This window comes from Akebia trifoliata, chromosome 8 (assembly GCF_017979445.1).
Source record: "Akebia trifoliata isolate Shusen 1 chromosome 8, ASM1797944v1, whole genome shotgun sequence".
NCBI classification, from domain to species: Eukaryota; Viridiplantae; Streptophyta; class Magnoliopsida; order Ranunculales; family Lardizabalaceae; genus Akebia; species Akebia trifoliata.
This window is the reverse complement of record NC_141382.1, coordinates 1,376,191-1,395,670: the sequence shown is the minus strand read 5'-3', so window position 1 is coordinate 1,395,670 and position 19,480 is coordinate 1,376,191. Positions and strand designations below refer to the sequence as shown.

Genomic DNA, 19,480 nt, shown 5'->3' with positions numbered 1-19,480 from the left:
GGTTGTACCTACGGTTAATCTTCATGATGTTACTAATTTGGTTACATTGTTTGTACAATCTAATATCAAAATCTATAATTGGAATCTGATTTTGTATTATGTAGGAGAAACATCACTTTCGTGTAAAATACAAGAAAAAAATAAAAAAAATGGGTTCAATCTCTTTTCTGATTTTAGTTGATTTAAGTTTAGAAAAGAATCGCCTTTTTTATATTGAACAAAACAGAATATTAGATTCTAGGAACAGATTATGGGCAAAATCGTATCCTAGTATCTGCATGCAATGCAAATAATCGTTGGCTTATTCATCACATTGGCTTGTCCTATATCCAAATGACTTGTACAATATTCATCTTTGGTATTAATTTTTAATGATCAAAATATTTGTTATTATTTATAAAAATATATTTTGCCACTGAACAACATTGACCAGGCCACCTTATAATAATGCAAATTTAAGGTAAGATCAGGTTACGTCGAATCAATAAATAACTCATGATAAAATTTGAGGATAGAGGATCGTGTGTGTTATTTCATTAGTGAACCCAACTCTTTAAAATATAAACAATGTCAAGTGTCTAGAGGCCTTAAAAAGAACCAAATATTGTGCTAAACATTTTCAAGATAGGGGTTTGAAGTTTCGGAATTGGCTGATTTTTTGTGAGGATGATCTCTATGGTGAAGAGACCATCTTCATACAAAATCAGTTCATTCTGAAACTTCTAACCCTAGTTTACAAATTAAAGAATTGTGGGCCATCCAATTTTTATAAATAGCTTTTGATAAGGGGACAAATTTTGGAATGGGCTGATTTTTTGTGAGGATGATCTCTACATCCTCACAAAAAATCAGCCCATTCCAAAATCTCTAACTCATACATTCAAAAAATGTTTGGCTTACTTTACGTCTCCGAAACACCACCTATAAGCAAAATATTAATAAGTAATGAAGAACCGATTCAAACTGTTTGACTCGTACGAAATTAGATGATACGGACGAGTCAGCTTGGTATCGGTGGGATGAGAAATACCGTGTTTTAACTTTTACAAAAGGGAGATTCTATTGTTACACTAATTTTTACTAAGAGCACCTCAGATGTGTGCTAAAACATGCTGTTAATCCAAACCAACATAACATAGATGTCCGACAAGTCAACAACTCCATCATTCTCCCAAAATCGGAAAAATTCCAACTTTTCTTAGAAGGCTTCTTCTCGGTTTCCCTAAATCGAAACCCTAGATATATCAGACAGTATTTCCAGGCCACGCCATGGGTTGCTCCTCCTCCCTTCCAGGTTCTAGTTTCAATTTCCCAAATTTTCACTGTTTAAGGTTTATAATCTCGAATCAATTTAGCTCTTTCTTTTCCAGATGGTTCAGATTTCATTCATCTCTAAATCCTGTTCAGATTCTCTGTTTCTTGTCTTTTTCTCCCCAAATTAGTATAATTTCTGTAAATTTAAGCTGAATGATTAGATTTTATTCGATCGTCCATCTTTGGATCGATACCTACTTTGTCGTTCATCATCTCTAATTTTTTTTTTTTTCCTGCAATTTTGATTTTTTTGAGATTAATTCAATTGTTTTGAGAGTAACTGCGGAGTACTGATGTTGTTGACAGATAGGAATTCTGGACGGTTGGGTGGACTGAATCCTGAGAACAGCGGAGCTACCGACTCGAAAAACTTACGAGTCAAGGTAAACTTATTTTCTTGGTGAAGCTTTTTATTAGGGAATAATATTTGCACCAATTATTGATTCATACCCTCGAATGATCTTCATTCAGGTTTTATTAATTTGTGTGTATAGAAAAGGGGAAATTGTGAGGAAGAAAAAAGTGTGGGAGAGGTCGATGCGAATGCTATTGTTTTTGTTCTCTGGATCATATTCTATTTAAGTGTCACTAAATACAGTATTATTGTAATACATTTCAAACTAAGTAACTTTTGAGGATGACTAATTCAAACATTCATAAAAGAACATTAATGGCGAAAATTGCAAAACTACTCTTACAACATAACCTTCGGATTTTATAACATAAATCCAAGTAACCCCTGTATAATATAAAATCACGGTTTCGTTTTTTATACTAGATGAGAATGTCTTGTAACTTGATATATTTAACATTCTAATGCCATTAAATTTCCATATAGAAACACGCTGAGGTATACCAGAATAAACATAATGCATGCACATGACTAAAATTGTGATCTATCAATAATGCAAGCTGAGAAGCCGAGAAAGTGTTTACTTATAGGTGGGGGTGGGTACAACTTATGGGAGTTGGTTCTCACAATCAAAGTCAGTTTTCACAACTCTTAAAATAGGTAACGGGACAAAGAAAGGAATTTCATGTGTTCCTTATGCCAGTTTCAGTGGTCAAGAAACCATCTGATTATAACCTCCCCCCCCCCCCCCCCCCCCCCCCCTCAAACACACACACACAAAAAAAAAAGTGAATATAACATAGAAAACTAGTCTATCAGGCCTTTGTCTGAAACCCCTGTATCAATGATCCCATGTGAGCAGTACTTGGACAAGGAAAATTTTGGTTGTAACTTGTACCTGGCTTACCTGAGGATCATTGAATCAAATTTTATCAGTTTTAGAATCAATGGTTCACAGATCACTCATGAACTCTAAGAAATGGATTTCTCGCACATTTCTGTTGATGGTTTATCCAATGATTTCCATGCAACGATAGATTTCTCCCATTATTAGACTAGTCTCCAGATTGCTTCCTCGTGATACTTATTTTTTTAATGTTAACCACTTGATGCAGCTGGTCCTGTTAGGTGATTCTGGTGTTGGAAAGAGTTGTATCGTTCTTCGCTTTGTTCGTGGTCAGTTTGACCCAACATCCAAAGTAAGGAATCAACCGGGACGGTGGAAATATCGTCCATCTGACTTAGCGTTATTGATTAACAATTACTATTAGCCAACAGATTTGAACTTTTCCTTACATATTCTAAATGGTCTATGTAGTTTCTTTATTGGAGTTACTTACCTTTGAGGGTTTATAATGGGTATCAGGTAACTATTGGAGCTTCATTCTTATCACAGACAATAGCCTTGCAAGATTCTACTACGGTTAAGTTTGAGATATGGGACACTGCTGGCCAGGAAAGGTGCCGTAGCCAAATCAATTTTCACATAAGGAATATGTCAAGATGATCATATTAAAGTTCTTGCTTCCGAAGATTTTAAGCTGATGTCATAAAATAATGCTCATTTTAATGGAAATAGTTATTCCTTTGTTTCTTCATGCATATTTTCCTTTGTGTGAGCATGTGTGGACTCTTGCAATGATCCACTGAGATTTACTTTTAAAGTTGAGAAGTGTAGTTTAGGTGATTACGCACAATGAGGTGAATCCATGATCTCCATCAGCCTCAAGGCAGTACGAGGGTGTAACCCTGAAATTTTATAAAATAGTCTATAGAAAAATTATGAACTATGTGAAAATGATGAATTTTAAGAAAATAAAAGAATTTTTTGACACAAAATATTGTAGATGATAACAAAATTTAGGTAAGATGTGTCATGCATGATACAATTTAAACAAATATGACCCATGCAGTATTTGGTCATTGATATAGCAAAAGTGTGTGAAGCATTAGATTCGAAAGGAATTGAGAGATTGTGTTCAATGGAACACACAAAACTAATTTGAATCTACATATTCAAACTTGGAAAAGAAGGGAAAACCAGAAAAATAAATTGAAACAAGAGAAATAACTAAATTCTAAATTTATTGAATGAATTGTTATTGAATTTATATGTTTGAATTTTGTTTTTGAAGCTCTTTATATAGATAATTTCATCATAGCAACTTAGAAATCTTCTAAATACTAAAAAGTGACTTTCCTAATCTATCTATAAGATAATAACAACTTTCTAAATCTTTTATAACTCAATTTGGAAACTTCAATTATAGTCTAAACAATAAAAATGAATTTTGACAAAAATAGAAACTAACAAAGAATAATACTCTTTAAAGTAACTAAGAAATAAAAATCTTACTAGAAAATGGAAATCATCCTAGAACTAGAAAATAGAAACAAATCCTACTAGTATTAGAAACTAGAAATAAATCCTACTAGAATTAGGAAACTACTTAAGGCTTTCTAACTAAAATTGTAGATGTCCTACATCAATCATGCAGTATGTTTTATGAATAGTGAAACTACGACCTAATAAGTATCATATAGGAAACTACTAAGTGTTAATTTATTAAGTAAAGTTCCCTATAGATAAGTTACCAACCCAAAAAGTGTTAAAGTGTAGTGTATCTTTGTAACAAAGATGGTTATTGGCGTTCAAATCCTTCGAAGTGTTAGATACATTGACCCCCATAATTATGAAATGCCAAACGTCCCTGCAATTTCTTTTTCATGTTGAGATATCTATTTTTTAGTAAAACTTATTGCCTGTTAAGCATACAATATAGAAAGGATACATTTAGATAAGCTGATATATGTTGGAATCATAACATGATCTAAAAGTAATTGATGAAAACATAATATTTGAATATATTAAAATTCCTTTGGTAAGGTGTGTTGACGTGTCTGATGTGTGATTCTGAAAATGCATTTGACACGACATTTATTAGATAATAGTGACCTAAGTAAATAGAAAACTAACAGTTACTAGCTAACATGCACTAATTACCAAACTTAATAAGCACAAAACAATATGCTAGAATTCAAGACCCCAAGCTACAAAGAGCCCACAGCCCAGGTGAAGTCCCCTTAAAATAACAATAACTCATTTTCTACCTCTTCCTTTAAATCCTGGATTTGTAATCCATGAGTTATTGGCAGGAAAAAATATGCATGGATTTTAGGACAAGGAAAATCAGGTCTTTCTCACCAAAAAGCATTTTTAAACAAATCTCATGCCTAAAAACATCGTTTTGAAGTAATAAAACAATACATAGTAGAATTCCAGAATAATCATCTATTGACTTGTTGAGGCTTTCGTGTTGAGCATCTTGTATGCTACATGAGGCATAGGTCTCAACACGGAACTTTAAAGTTTAACTCAGATGGAAAAGCTTTTTGGAACCATGGAAGCACTCATAAGTCGTAACATTTCTTTCTAGTTACAGCGTAAGCTCCCAGCTGTTGATTGCATATTCTACCTTAAGTGTTGGCCATAATTTTTATCAGGTATGCCGCATTAGCACCACTTTACTACCGAGGAGCAGCTGTTGCTGTTGTTGTGTATGACATAACAAGCCCGGATTCATTCAGCAAGGCACAATACTGGGTCAAGGTATTTTCATCCTGAACTTTAATAATCTTTACTGCACTCCTTCATTGCTCCATTCAATTCCTTTTTGAATTGCTGGACCTATTTTGCTTCTTGTCATATTGTTGTGTAACTGGTTTGAATGGAGTGATGGGTGTGGCCTGATAATATCTTTGAATTTGTAATGTTATCTCTGGTGAAGAATGATTCGGCTGAACCCTTGCAAGTTAAAATAGCTGGGTTTAAACAATTGTGTGTTTCTTCTCCCATTGGTTTAACAAGGTGTTATATGGAGTTGTATTCATCAATCAGTTGGCCTTTCCCCACTCAGGACATGTTTTGGTGTTTGGTTTTTTACACCCCAGCTCAATTAAGGGGAAGCCATTAATTTCTCATGAGGCGCAGGTGGACCCCGAAAACCGCCCAAACTCACCAAAGAACAGATTGAGCTGGTACCCGACTATTTAATTCCTTCCAACTAAAACAAGATGATAAAGTCACTAATAAGTTTATAAAATATCATTTTTTGTTTGGTTGGCTTCCCTTGGGAAAATTCTTACATTGGATAATTTGATTGCTCGAGGGTGGATCACACCTAATTGTTGTCCCCTGTGCATGAAAGATGGGGAATCTGTCGACCACATCTTAATTCATTGTACATTCTCTCATCAAATTTGGTCATTATTCCTTGGTCTTTTTCGTATTCAGTGGGTCATTCCTTGTAAGTTCTCCTTGTTGTTAGAAGGGTGGGCCAGTAATGTTTTCTCTTCCAGAAAAAGATTCTTGTGGGCTATTCTTCCCTCGGCTATTGCTTGGGGGGTGTGGAATGAGAGAAATAACAGGGTGTTTAACAATAAGATGAGAAGCTCCCACGGCACATTCTTGGAGATTTTGGGCTTGTTATACCTTTGGGCGAAGCAGAACATTGAGTTCAAGGGGATTACTTTTGATGACTTCGTTTTTAGATGGAACTCTTTATGTAGTTTTGATGCTTTAATTTCTTTTTGATTTGTAGTTTGTTTAGAGGCTTTCTCGGCCTCTTTGTATTTTGTCTCTTTCAATCAATATATTACACTTATCAAAAAAAAAAAAGTTTATGTTTGATCAGCCATACCTTACCTTGGATTCAAACACCATCCTGTGGACAAGAAGCTATCTTAATGAAACAATACCATCAATGGGTGTGAATGACGCATGACATTTCATGATTACTGCGTCTAGGAAAGTTTATATATGAAAATAGCAGAGGTTGTTTTCATGGTGCCAACTGTGAAGTGGTTTTGGTTGCTTTAAAGGAGGCCAAGGAGCTTTAAAAAAAAACAAAGCTTTTTACTCAAGCATTGTATTGGGTCTCAGTTTTTCTTTGATCACATTTTGTCCAAGTTAATACTTCAAAGGATTCTAAATTGATTTCTATGACAGACCCGAGTAGATCTAAAGAGATATATCTTATGTAAAGAGGACCTAAATCTTGGAGCCATGAGCATGGAAAGGATGAGCCTTCTCTAGGAAATACCCGCTAGGAGAAGAAAGCAAGGCTCACGTTCACCGCTTTGTGATGATCAAATCACTATAGATACTTTGTGTGTATGTTGTTTTAAATTTGCTATTGAGTTGGTACAATTGAGCATATAAGGTTTTCCTCAGTACTGAAATTCAGGGCTACACACCTAGTGTAGAACTGTCATTAATCCTTGTCAAGTCTATATCCTTAGCTAGCATGACTCCATACGAATGCCTTTCCCCTTGTAGATGTCTAAGTGATTATGTAACAATGCTTTGTCTTTTTGTAAAACTGCTTCAACTAATGAAGCTATTTAATAATAATAATAAAAAAAACTCACTTTCTTCAACTGAATTATATCATGACCCTAGCCTTGGCTTGGCTAAGTTTGGACTCCGGAGAGCAGTGAATAAGATGAGGTTCACCACAACATAATTGCATGCAAAGGGAGCTCCCTCAATTCTCACGTACAATAGCCTGACATTAGTGATTTAAATTGTTGTTACATCCGTAAGTCGCATGATTCATCTTTATTCCATTTCATATATATCTGAGAGTCTGCATTGTCCTCGATTTATGTGTTATTTACTTATTCCTAGTTATTTATTTATTTGTTTTTATCAATGTTGTTGTCTGGAGATAAACTATCTTCTTTTGTTCCTGAGATAGGAGGAAGAGGTCTTTCTTTATATTGACAAATTAAGCCCCTTGGTTTGGGGTCATAGAATTAAACACCTTTTTAGGATCTCATTATTCTCAAAATGGCATTGAGGCTCTATTGTATTGGCATAAAAAAGGGCTATAAGACGTCTTTTCTTATGTTTATGTGGTATGCATGCATGCAAGGTAGCTTAGTTTGTGTTGGACAAGTAGTTACCAGTGAATGATGGTCTATTTTAGCTGAATTGGTTTTCTAACCAACGGATGGATTTTTCGACATCTAACAGGAACTTCAGAAACATGGGAGCCCTGATATTGTCATGGCTTTGGTAGGTAACAAAGCTGATCTTCAGGAGAATCGTGAAGTACCCATTGAAGTATGTATTCTGCCTAAAAGATTAAATGTGTCACTTTCGCTTTCTGCCTAAATTATAATTACATTAAATCTGGTGGTGCCGCGTGTTTCATGATATTCTGAGTTAGCTCAATTAATTCACATGGTATATGTTCTTTTTGTGAAGGATGCAATGGACTATGCAGAGAAGAATGGAATGTTCTTTATTGAGACATCTGCAAAGACAGCTGATAATATCAATCAACTGTTTGAGGTATAATTCTGACCAGATTTGTTATCAAACAACACTGCATGCATGACAGATTTATGGCATTTAATGTCCCCTATTTGAAAGGTTTTGATCTAAATATGCTTTGCACTCTTTAAGAACTAGACTAGACTAGACTAAATTCATCGATTAATTCAAGCACCTAATACTTTCTTATTTGGCAGGAAATCGCTAAACGGCTACCAAGGGAATCCTCTACGTGATTGTAGAACACCTTGAAATTGAAACACCTATTGTACTACAGAATCTTTCTCACCTTGTTTACAATTGTGTAATGTTGAGTTTGTTTATAGTAAATTTATGTTATAATTTCTGCTCAATTCCATGCTGTGATTAAGTTGATTGTGAAGTTTAACAAAGTCAGATTCTGAATAATTAGACTCGGCCAAGAGGCTGGGATGTTAAGTCAAGGTATAGGTGGACACACTCATGTGATGTAATGGAAAGAGAGTGATTCTATAATTTTGTTTAGAATAATGATTTTCTGATGCCCCCCTCTGTCATATACACATATACGCCCCTAATGTGGATCTTTTTTTTTCCGAGGAAAAAGATCTGTGGTTCACGCCACGCCATGCCACGCCATGCCAGGGCAGTCAAGAAAATCTCTCTTTGGTTTATCCTCCAATGCTTAGAATTAAGCAGGAAATGTAGAAGTTGCAAAGGGTTCTTCTCTCCTTATTTAGATTAGATGACCAATGTGACAATCAGATCATCATGGCGTTGAGGATTGCCAAGAGAGGAACAAGTTGTTACTCTTCGTATGTAGGCTCTTTAATTCTGCAACTTGTATGTTTGTTGAGATCAATAGTGGGTTTTCTCAAATTTTTAAACAAACCTTAGAAGTTTGGTGAAATTTTGAAATTTCCTGGATTTTCAAACGAATGGGATACCATTGGTATGCCACGAATTTAGATCCCCCCAAACCCATACCACATTTTTTATTATTATAAAGTTGATCCTAAACTCTAAACCAACGAGGAGAGTTAAAATGAAATATCAAGATTATTTTAAATTTATATTTTATATGATTAAATATTTGACTATTGGAGTTGAGTTCGGAGTCAATCGTCTAACAGTGATTTGTCAAAGTTCTGAGATGATTTATCTGATATTTTGAGATTATACACATCCACGTATTTGAATATCTGTAAATAAAAATAAAAAATTTAAATCTATTTACATGTATTGAATCGTTGGACGACTCAACTCGGAGATGAGATGTATCGATTACCCGAATCTAAATACCATAACCCTACAACTGAATTATAGACCATGACAACCGTCTATATATTCGATATACATATATCCTTCTTATCCAGATTTTCTCAATCACGGTAAGCGTAACAATGGCGTTTCCTCTCCTTCTTCCATCGTCCTCCCATTTCAAACCCTCTCTAAGATCCCAAAACCTACCAAAAATCCTTATTTTCGTTCTTCTCCAACTCATTCGAAACTAAATCCACACAATTTCCGTAAATGGGTCTCCGATTTTGGATCGAAATCTTTGAATTTGGCTCTCTCCAGCTCTCTCGCCCTCGGATTATCTCTCACTGGTAATTCTCCTAACCAAAACCCTTACAAACATATTGTTTCAATTAAATTTTCTTCCACTTATTCGTTTTTTTAAAATCCGTATTCTATAATTAATAATGGCATTGTATTGCAAAAAAATAGGATTTATGCATGATTTAAATTTTTTATAATTACTTTAAACTTTCATTTTAAACCAATAATCTAATTTTATCTGAGATGGGATTGTATGGACCGAAGGACCATCCATCTTTATAGACCACATGCCACCTGGTGCCACGTGTATGTAAAAACAAAATTTTATGAACTCTAGAAAAAACGGAATTGAAAAAATAGACTTTTTCACTGTTGGATTTAAACTTTAAATGTAGGAGTTCAATTACTGTTCACCATTTTTAAACTCGATCCATCGCCAAAAAATACTTTTTTGGGAAGGATTTTTTCTTTTCAAGCCCAATCTAGATGACAAACAAGAGGTTGTGTAGTCATATGGACCAATGCAGCAGTCCACGTGGCCTAAATGTGGACCTCGGTCGATGCTCTGCATGGACCCTTGGTCCATGCAACCTTTTCCCATTTTATTATAGAATAATGCTGAAGTGACCTCAGCCTAGAACCTCATATCACACTTCTTGACGTGAAAGTGTATGGGACCCATAGATGCTTTTCATTGTGATACGAGTGAAAAAACATCAATGGTTCCTATCCACTTTCACATCAAGAAGTGCAATATGAGGTTCTAGCTTGAGGTCACTCCAGCACGACTCTTTATTATATCATTTAATATATTATAAAAAAACCTCTTACAATATATTAAATGATAAAATATGACATGAAATGAGATTATCTATTTAAAATAATTTTTATAGGTAATATAAATTTAGAAAGTCAAAACTAACTAACGTGATTATGAGGGTCTCGGGGGTATAATTTTATTTTTTTTGACGAAAATGACCATAATAATAATAAGATTAAATGTGAAAGTAGGGGCATTTTTGGTAGACATGCCTCTTGACCCCGATATCTCTTATTGACTATGTAAATGACATAAATACCCTTATCTTCCACCTCTAGCAAAATATCTTTGGTTTTTTCGCCTAAAAATCTGCCTTCTTCAAGCTCTTCAACCTCATTGTCAATCTATCGTTTTCAACTTTACCTTAGCCTCTTGTAGAAACCCTTGACTTTTTCTACCCAAATTCCATAATCTTCTACTTCTCTAAAAATCATCTTGTTCTTGAGGTTTGAAGGTGGAAGTAAGTAGAATCTTAAGTTGTAGACGAAGGTACAATTTTTTACCCAAGATGACTGGTTTTGTGAAGTGGAGTTTTTTTTTTTTTTCAACGTGTTGAAGATGAGGGCATTAAGTATTTTTCATTAGTTTATTATAGTAAATCAAGGTCAAGGACGTATGTCATCAATTTGAAAACACGTGTATCTCAAATATTCATTGAAATGGGTATGTCTATTGTCTAAATCACCCTCTTGTTATTTATGAGCTTAATATTTACAATAGGGCCAAGTTTTCTAGAGGAATTTGGCCACCATTTATTGAACCTACACACTAAATGTAGACCCGATTGGTGATTTCTAGCCCTTGGATTTGAGTACTACTTCATCACGAGCTCGGAAATATTATGAATAATGCTTGAATCTAATGGCTTGTAATCACCAATCAAGCTGACTTTGTGGAGTGTAGGTCCACATCAATGAGTCGGAAAGATTGTGTCATATGGTGGGCTGAAGAGAACCGGTGTTGGATACCTCAAGTAGGATTTTCACTTGAGTGTCACTTTGACATGCCGTAGTCCAGTTAAGCTCGTAAACATCTAGCCAAAATGCAACATCCCATTGTGTGAAATATGCGTTTCTTTGGTATATGATACCTCTGCTCCCATGGTCCTGTATGCTAGAACAATGGAGGGACTGTGTGACGCACTAGTTGTTACCCAACTAACGCAAGCGTGAAGTACCTTGTCCGGCACTATGTTTTCGTGCTCCAATTGGCACACACAGATGCTAACTATGCTGAGGGCTCCGGCTCACACACCCACAATTGTGTCCCTAATGTTGTAGCTCTAGTGTCTCGAGGCAACACGGGGGGTCACATGACGCATATGGGGCATCTGAAATAGTCAGCATGCCATATGCAGTCTATCTCCACTCAGTTTATTGATGCAAGGAAACCTGGTCTTTATATTAAAGAGATAGACCCTTGAATGTTCACTGCTCAGAAATGACAACTACACCAAAAATAAATCTTTAAGCATGAATTTCTATAAAACTATACAGTATATTAGAGACTACTTTTGTTTTGGCTTATTAAACAAGCAAATTAAAAAGGGAACAAACTGAACAATGTAGGAGTTGGATTTGCTGAGGCAAAAGTCGGGGTTAACAAGCCAGAATTGCTTCCTAAGGATTTTAGTCCAGTAATAGATGTAGCCGGGTTTCTTTCTGATGGTCAGGTGTGATTGATCTCTTGTTCTAATTTCACTAAAGAATTTGTCTTGGTTACGTTATTTTATTGGATCATATATTTAATTTCATGCTTAAGCCCGGATATGTGAACTTTAGTCTTGAATTGCCGGTCCTAAGTCTGAACCAAGGAGGTTGTCTCAATGTAAAAAAATGTGTGATATCTCTTCATATGGATCTGAACTTGTTGATTTTGTCTTGAATTTAAAATAGGATTCATTTTGCCAACTTCAATATTTGAGGCAAGGCACATCATTATAATGCAAATGTGTAAAGAAATAGTGGCCCATTCTCCTAGACCTTGTCTCGTGGGATGAAAATTGAAGGGCCATTGATAACCAGATAGATTCTAGTCTAGTACAACAATTTTCTTAATCAGCGTGAAGCCATGAACAATCATGATGAACAAATTCTATTCCTCCATTCAATTCCGTCTAAAGTCATTCCTTTAGAATACAGGACCTCTGTATATGAATCCACGACCTCTACACACATATATCTAGTTCATATTCCATTTTCAGACTCCAATCCCAAGTGCTACAAAGTTTCCATTAGTATTCAATCTGTATGCATCAAACTTCTTATACAGAGGTCATAAATAAAATGAAGTTCTAAGTCCGAACTAGACTAGACTTCATATCAAAATGTGGAACAAGCGATCGATTTGCTAACGGAGGCCATCTTTCATATAAAAAAAATCCTAAAATTTTGGGGGTTGGCTGAATGAATCCTGTTCTTACATTGTTGATGCTGGTTGTATCACTTCAGGAAAAACGGCTTGCCCAAGAGATTGAAGATCTTGAAAAGGATACAGGATTCAAGCTTAGAGTTCTAGCGCAAAATTATCCAGATACACCAGGTAAGACACAAGTTGGAGCTCTATTGACCTTGATGTAGTTCGCATATGCACTTAGTATCTCTATTTTATTTTTCAGAAAATATTTTCAGATTCCTTTATCCATCCAGGTTTGGCAATTAAAGATTTTTGGCAAGTGGATGATAGAACAGTTGTCTTTGTCGCGGACCCCACCTTCGGTAAATTGTTCAAAAACCTTCTCTGAACCCAAGTCTTGTTCCTTAGATGACTTGCATATAATGCTAGCTTTGGTCAGGCAATATCTTGAATTTCAATGTCGGGGCAACAGTTGACTTAGACATACCTCGTAGTTTTTGGAGTCGTTTGGCGGGGAAGTATGGGAACATGTTTTATTGGAAAGAAAAGGTGAATTCCTCTTTTTATAGGAATTACTTGCATGAATTTTTCTCTAAGGTCATATGGGCTCTTCATAGCTTTTTTTTTTGGGTTATTAAAACAGGGTGAAGATGCATCCATTGAATCTGCTATCATGGCGATCTCAAGCTGCTTTAGAGAACCTGTTGGCCCGACTAATTGTTCTGAGGTGAAGTGATTATTACCATGATTATCACAGCCATTTTCTCTCACAAATGCCAGCATCCCTGCTTCAAGATAATTATTGTGACAAATGCTATACTTCTATAATTGTTAAAACATTTTTTATACATTTGTATGGTAGCAATGGTCAATATGATAAATATTATAACGGATAATCAAGGGAGATAATTCATGCATTTATGTGGTTCTCTGTATGGCCATGTTGATTTGACTCATTTTGCTATTTAGAATGTCAAAATGATGAATGAAAACTGAATCTTTTTTACTTGGGTGATCAAAACTGTTGAATCAGGTATGTTGGGGTGTAGCCCTATCTTATAACTCGATAGTTTTTCCAAATAATTTGGATTTATGAGTATGTTGATTTTGACTTAATAGTTAGTTGCAGTACATCACTTTACCTCTATGATTTACGAGACATTTATCTAATCCTTAGATGAAAGAGACATCATCTTGTTTCAGAGAGCATTTTTTTGTATCTTTGAAATGCATACTAGAAAATATATATGACCCATTACTTCTATTTTCAGTTTTTTCAATCTACAATTCATGGTTCAAAATTTCATTATGTTTCGAAATGTTTTGATGGAACATTATCCGGACCGAAACGATCAAATATATTGAAAAATTTTGGTTTACATTGTTTCGGTTTTTCTCCTGAGAAAAGCATCGTCTCAAAAGAAGAATTTAAGCCTCCCTAAAATTTACGATGTCCGTGCTTGTTTTTCCTTCCCAATTATTGCTTACAATTGAATGAGAAAAATAATAAGGAAAAAAAAGAAGACAACAAAGAAACAATTTTTAAAAACGTCATCTCTAAGAATGAGGTGTAGATTATTCCTGTTTTTTAAGGGATTTAAAGTATGAAGCTGGGCTTCTAATCCCTGATCTTAGGACCATATATTCTTGAAGCTCGTAGAACAAATTCTACCAGGGGTCTGATTAGTAACATCTTTGGGGTATGCCTTCATAATCTGAACATGTCTTTCATTTCATACAAAAGCTTACAATAATCTCCTGCTTTCATCTTAGTTTTACTTTTTAGTTCTTTGTGAGATATTTCGAGTTCGATTGCAGACCATTTTTCAATAAAGCTTGCTATCGGACCCATGCCATTGATGAATTCTAGTAGTAGAAGTGTGATCTCCATAGGCATCATATGGGATCACAGGAAAAGTCTACCCTAAGGATGTTGTGTGGAACCCTACCAAAATCAAAATCTTGGGTTATGTGTTGTCCTCCGTTTTTTGACACATCGACCAGAATTCAAAACCTACCTTCACGTACTGACTACTGTTCTTGCTTGCCTAGCATAATCATCACGGTACACCAAGATGACTCGTTCTAACCATCTCAATATCTTTAGTGAAAGAGAGAAGAAATTTGATTCTCCATTCCTTACTTTTGGGTTATCAATTATTTTCTGTATAGATCATCGAATTTATGAAAGCTAGGACAATTACTATTCATCTTCACAAACGTTAAAAGAGCTCAGGTGTTGAACATTCGCCTGTGTTAAATCTTTAGATTTGAAGCCAGAAAAACCTACAATAGAATTGATACAAATAACCTCAATATTTTATAACTGCAAAAGAGAGTGCCCAAATGAGTAAACCAAGGCTCTGATTTCTTATTTATCAAGTACAACTTAAAATCCATAACCAAAGGTTATATAGGTATTTAGAATAACATTAGTAGCTAAAAATATGAAGGCTTGAACAGATTTCTCTTCTCAGAACATACATAACGATAATGGCAGAACTATGTCTTAGAGCTTCAAACTTGTGGCCCTCAATCTGATAATAAGAGGGTTTCAACACTCACCAGAAATGGTGAATGCAGATCCAATGTTATAATCACGCTAAAATCTCATATGTTATGTCTAGTTGAAATAAGTTCCCCATACTCTGCATTCTCCCAAGTCTCAATCAGATAATCCGGCTTTGCTCTTGAGGTGCATCTTGAACTCCATAATGTCGCCCTCCCATCGGGTCACAGCTTGGTTCTCACACACCCAAATCTCTTGGGCCACCTGGTTGATAAGCCTGAAGTCGTGACTAACAAGAACCAAGCCACCATCCCACTCGTTAAGTGCTTCTGCCAGCGAGTCAATAGTCTCAATGTCCAAATGGTTTGTAGGCTCATCAAGCAGCAACAAGTGTGGTTGCCTCCATGCCAACCATGCAAAAATCACCCGACTCCTTTGACCATCTGATAGGTTCTTCATAGGCATCACTTGTGCCTTACCCGTCAGCCCAAACTTCCCGATTGCTGCCCTCATCTTCTCCTCCTCATTGCCAGTGTACTCCTTCAGCATGAACTGAAGTGCAGACATCTCCAAGTCGAGCTTCTCAGTCAAGTGTTGATGGAACTGTGCGATCCTCAGGTGGTTGTGTCGCCGAATCATGCCATCAAGAGGAACCAAATCCCCCGTCATCAGCTTCAGCAGTGTACTCTTCCCAGCCCCATTAGGCCCTACAAGTGCTATCCTCGAGTCTAGGTCTACCCCAAAGTCAAGGTTCTTGTAAATGAGATTGTCGGGTGTGTAGCCAAACGTGACCTCCACGAACTGGAGTACTGGTGGAGGAAGCTTCCCGACATCTGTAAAACGGAAGACTAGAACCTTGTCCCTCACGACTCTCTCTGTGAGCCCACCCCGCTCCATCTTTGCCAATGTCTTCTCCTTACTCTGTGCCTGGCGAGCCAGCTTTGCGGAACCATGACCAAACCGAGCAATGTACTCCTTCATTGATGAGATTTGCTCCTGTTCCCACCTGTACTGTTTCATCTGGTTCTCTTCAAGCTCAGCCCGGGTCTGCACATATTGATCGTAGTTACCAGTATATAGCTTCAACTTCTTGTTCTGCATGTGTATAATGTTTGTGCACACACCGTTCAAGAAGTCCTGGGAGTGAGACACCACAACCAGGATTCGGTCAAATTTCTTCAGCATCTCCTCCAGCCAGACACAAGCTTCTAAATCTGTTGAAACCACCAATCACAATAAAGCATATTTAACAAAAGAACACAAAACTTTGACATCCACCCATGAGATCAGATAAAAAATGAGAATTATGAGACTGGGTGCATCTCTTGAGAATCCACAATCTAGAAACCTTACCGAGATGGTTTGTCGGTTCATCAAGTAGAAGAATGGTTGGGTTCATGAACAAGGCTCGTGCCAAAGCAATCCTCATTCTCCAACCACCCGAGAAATCTTGAGTTTTCTTTGTTTGCATCTTCTTGTCAAAACCAAGACCAAATAAGATCTCGGCTGCACGCTTCTCAGCAGTTGATGCATCCAAGGCTTCTAAACGCTCGTAAATGCGTTCTAACGGCTCACCACCACCGCCATCCTGAAGTGGAACAAACAATATTGACCCAATGATGAAAATTTCACAAGTTACTAATTCTCGAGGTATTAAAAACACGAGGTAACTTTTACAAACCTCTGCGGCCAAAACTTCAGCTTCTTTCTCTAATTGAAGTCTCTCTTCATCACAATTTATAACAGCCTCAAGTGCAGACATTTCAGAAGCTTCAATCTCCCTGGTGAGGTGAAAGATGTCCATGTGTTCGGGGATAGGCAGCTCTCGACAACCTATGGCTGTAAGCAGTGTGGACTTCCCACAACCATTTAATCCAAGCAAACCATAGCGCCTGGTGGAAGAGAACAGATAGAAGTATAAGGGGAAATAAAACCCCACTCGTCTAACAAAGGCTATCAGACGAAAAATGAAAAAAACTAACATAAATTAATCAGAAAATTAAACAGCATGAACCTGCCAAAGTTAAGTTCTAGTTCTGAATCCACTATGAGATCATGACCATGAAAGGTAACAGACAACGACTCTATCTGCATTATACACAAAAAGAAAAAAGAAAGCAACTTGGTATCAGTAGCATACAATGTATACAATGTTGAACAGCTCAAAGAATGGAAAAGGACTCTTTTTTTTTTTTGATAAATATAACTTGTATTAAATAAAAGAAGATAAGGAGGCTGAGGTAGCCCCCAAACAACAAGAAAGAAGAAACAACAAAGCGAAGAAAAAAGAAAGCAAAAAAACACAAAAACAACGGGGGGCTAAGCGCCACACATGATTTCCCAATTAAAAACAAAATCTTCGAAGCTAACTCCCTCGAAATCTTTCTTCAACTTGGACCAAAGAAAGAGTAATCCCAAAATCTCTAAGATCACTGAATGAGACGGACTCTTAAAAGAGTTCAAATGAAACTCCATAAAAAAAAGAGAGAAGAAGCCAAGTTTGAATGAAAATTTAATAGTGTTCATGTAAAGAGGGATCAAGGGTTAAAATCTCATCTCAAGGCAATGTTTTGGTCAAGAGAAAACGATAATGTCTCGACTGATACATTCCCAAAACATTCAATGTTTCGTATCACTCTCCGATACATGGAACCGTGGTGGGGATTATTTTGGTGCACAAGTCGAGCAAAGGTGGCATGAAGCTTAATTAAACAAGGGTTCATTTGGGTATATGTTCCTCCCATAAATTAGTACTAATGGCATTAATAGCCCAAGTCTAATAAAAGAGAAAATTTCAAATAAAGAATAGATGCACAGTGAATAATTTCCAAGAAGGTCAAGAATTGTCAATCAATAAGCATACACATTGTACCGAAGTACCGGATTTGACTTACCAAAAAGGGTGAATTACCAAAACATGCGCTGAAAATTGAAAATTTTCCTAAAATGGCACACTGTTCGCTTTAATTCCAAAATTGGTAATTTACCATTTTCAGAATTAAAACATTTTTGTTAAAGCGAAGAAAAAATTCACTGTTTTTTTATAGGAAAAAAAAAATCTTTTTTAACTGTTTTATTTGCTGTCTTATAAAATAGGAAACAAATTCCACTTTAACGAAACTATTTTAATTCCTAAAATAGCAATTTACGGGGTTTTTTTTTTTTGGAATTTTTAAATTTTTGTCTACCTTTTTGGGTATCTTCCCTTTAAAAAAACCCATTATATCCAATTAATTGGGTTTAGATTTGAAAGAAAATCTAATTAATCAATAACCCAAAGCATCAAACATAACCTAGTATACCATAGAAGCCTTATCAGAGAGATCATACTTTTGGTCCAAGAAACAAATTCACTAATATTGATTTACAGATCTATTTAAAATTTTAAACCCTAATTATAAGGTTCCTGGGTATCAATCGAGGACTTACATGAATATCTCTTGAGAGAGGATGAGAACAAAGAACCCCAGTACATGTCCGATCCGATATTTGCAGAGAACCAACTTCATTAGCCAATTTCTCAGCACCGCTTCCATTAACGGCTGCTACAGACTTCGAAGACGCCGCCGCAGCTGACTTTCCTCCCCTCTTCGCTGCTGCCGCGGCCTTCTTCTGAGCCGCCTTCTTCTTGCTCGCGTCAGAAACCATGGTTCTGTATCGAAGCACTAATAAGTATCAGAAAATCAAAACCCTAGCCATTAAATAAAAAAAAAAGCTCAAATTCCAGAAAAAAAATCAGAGAGAGAGAGAAAAAAAAAAGATTAGATTTTTAGTGTTGATTACCTAAAGATTCAAAGTTTTAAATGATCCAAAGACGGAAATTTGCAGAGATTGCGTAGATTTTCTCTGATCAAAGAGGTAGGGTTTCGAATCTCTATCTCTCAAGATTTTATTTCTTAATTACTGAGAAAATCGAGACCCGACATCAAGTGTCCGAGGGGTTTGGAAGGGGGGACAGTGATTTATAATGCTGGGTTACAACAGTGTACACGTGTCGAAAATCTAGAGTAGGTGGCTTTTGAAACTTAGCTCTATAATTCTACAGGAGGGTACGACACGTAACTATCTTTTCCACGTGGCGAGATATTAGTCTTTCTACTAAAATGATAACGTGCTCCGTTGGGTAAGAGTGTTATTTTACGTCAGACTAGCAAACTTTGATCAATGGATTAGAAAATTGGCACGTATCGTACACTTTTGGTCCACTTAGTTGGCCCACCTCTTATTGATTATTATACACCAAAAACA

At 36.1% G+C, this 19,480-nt stretch overlaps 3 protein-coding genes across 4 annotated transcripts; 2 read left to right on the top strand and 1 right to left on the bottom strand.

Moving 5' to 3' along the window:
• Window positions 1-1,122: 1,122 nt before the first annotated feature.
• ARA6 (Ras-related small GTP-binding family protein) lies at window positions 1,123-8,359 on the top strand. The gene is made up of 8 exons (XM_086450469.1): window positions 1,123-1,294; window positions 1,621-1,697; window positions 2,782-2,865; window positions 3,033-3,127; window positions 5,171-5,276; window positions 7,704-7,793; window positions 7,938-8,024; window positions 8,204-8,359. Exons 1-8 carry the CDS (start codon window positions 1,270-1,272, stop codon window positions 8,240-8,242), a joined length of 603 nt encoding a protein of 200 aa, XP_086306595.1. The 5' UTR covers window positions 1,123-1,269; the 3' UTR covers window positions 8,243-8,359.
• Window positions 8,360-9,318: 959 nt separating this feature from the next.
• LOC147395328 (thylakoid lumen 15.0 kDa protein) lies at window positions 9,319-13,640 on the top strand (the record flags this gene model as incomplete). The annotated part of the gene is made up of 6 exons (XM_086452375.1): window positions 9,319-9,595; window positions 11,937-12,040; window positions 12,819-12,909; window positions 12,999-13,085; window positions 13,163-13,272; window positions 13,367-13,640. Coding segments are annotated over 6 exons (762 nt in total), but the record flags the coding sequence as incomplete, so codon positions are not given.
• A 1,430-nt stretch (window positions 13,641-15,070) lies between these two features.
• On the bottom strand, window positions 15,071-19,178 carry LOC147395327 (ABC transporter F family member 1-like). 2 transcript variants are annotated; one of them, XM_086450466.1, is made up of 6 exons: window positions 19,016-19,178; window positions 18,662-18,884; window positions 17,247-17,320; window positions 16,914-17,124; window positions 16,586-16,820; window positions 15,071-16,446 (listed from the first exon to the last, which is right to left on the bottom strand). In XM_086450466.1, exons 2-6 carry the CDS (start codon window positions 18,878-18,880, stop codon window positions 15,389-15,391), a joined length of 1,797 nt encoding a protein of 598 aa, XP_086306592.1. In that variant the 5' UTR covers window positions 18,881-18,884; window positions 19,016-19,178; the 3' UTR covers window positions 15,071-15,388. The 2 variants fall into 2 exon arrangements, with proteins under 2 accessions (XP_086306592.1, XP_086306593.1); XM_086450467.1 differs by having other exon boundaries at window positions 18,662-18,897; window positions 19,016-19,174.
• Between the last annotated feature and the right edge of the window lie 302 nt (window positions 19,179-19,480).

Bases quoted from the DNA above. Each gene is read 5' to 3' on its own strand.
- LOC147395327 (XM_086450466.1), bottom strand. From the start codon at position 18,880: ATGGTTTCTGACGCGAGCAAGAAGAAGGCGGCTCAGAAGAAGGCCGCG. The intron at 16,821-16,913 runs GTTTGTAAAAGT...GTTCCACTTCAG, and splicing joins CTGAAGTTTTGGCCGCAGAG to GATGGCGGTGGTGGTGAGCC. The intron at 16,447-16,585 runs GTAAGGTTTCTA...TGGTTTCAACAG, and splicing joins TGAACCGACAAACCATCTCG to ATTTAGAAGCTTGTGTCTGG.
- ARA6 (XM_086450469.1), top strand. From the start codon at position 1,270: ATGGGTTGCTCCTCCTCCCTTCCAG. The intron at 1,698-2,781 runs GTAAACTTATTT...CACTTGATGCAG, and splicing joins CGAAAAACTTACGAGTCAAG to CTGGTCCTGTTAGGTGATTC. The intron at 3,128-5,170 runs GTGCCGTAGCCA...AATTTTTATCAG, and splicing joins GACACTGCTGGCCAGGAAAG to GTATGCCGCATTAGCACCAC.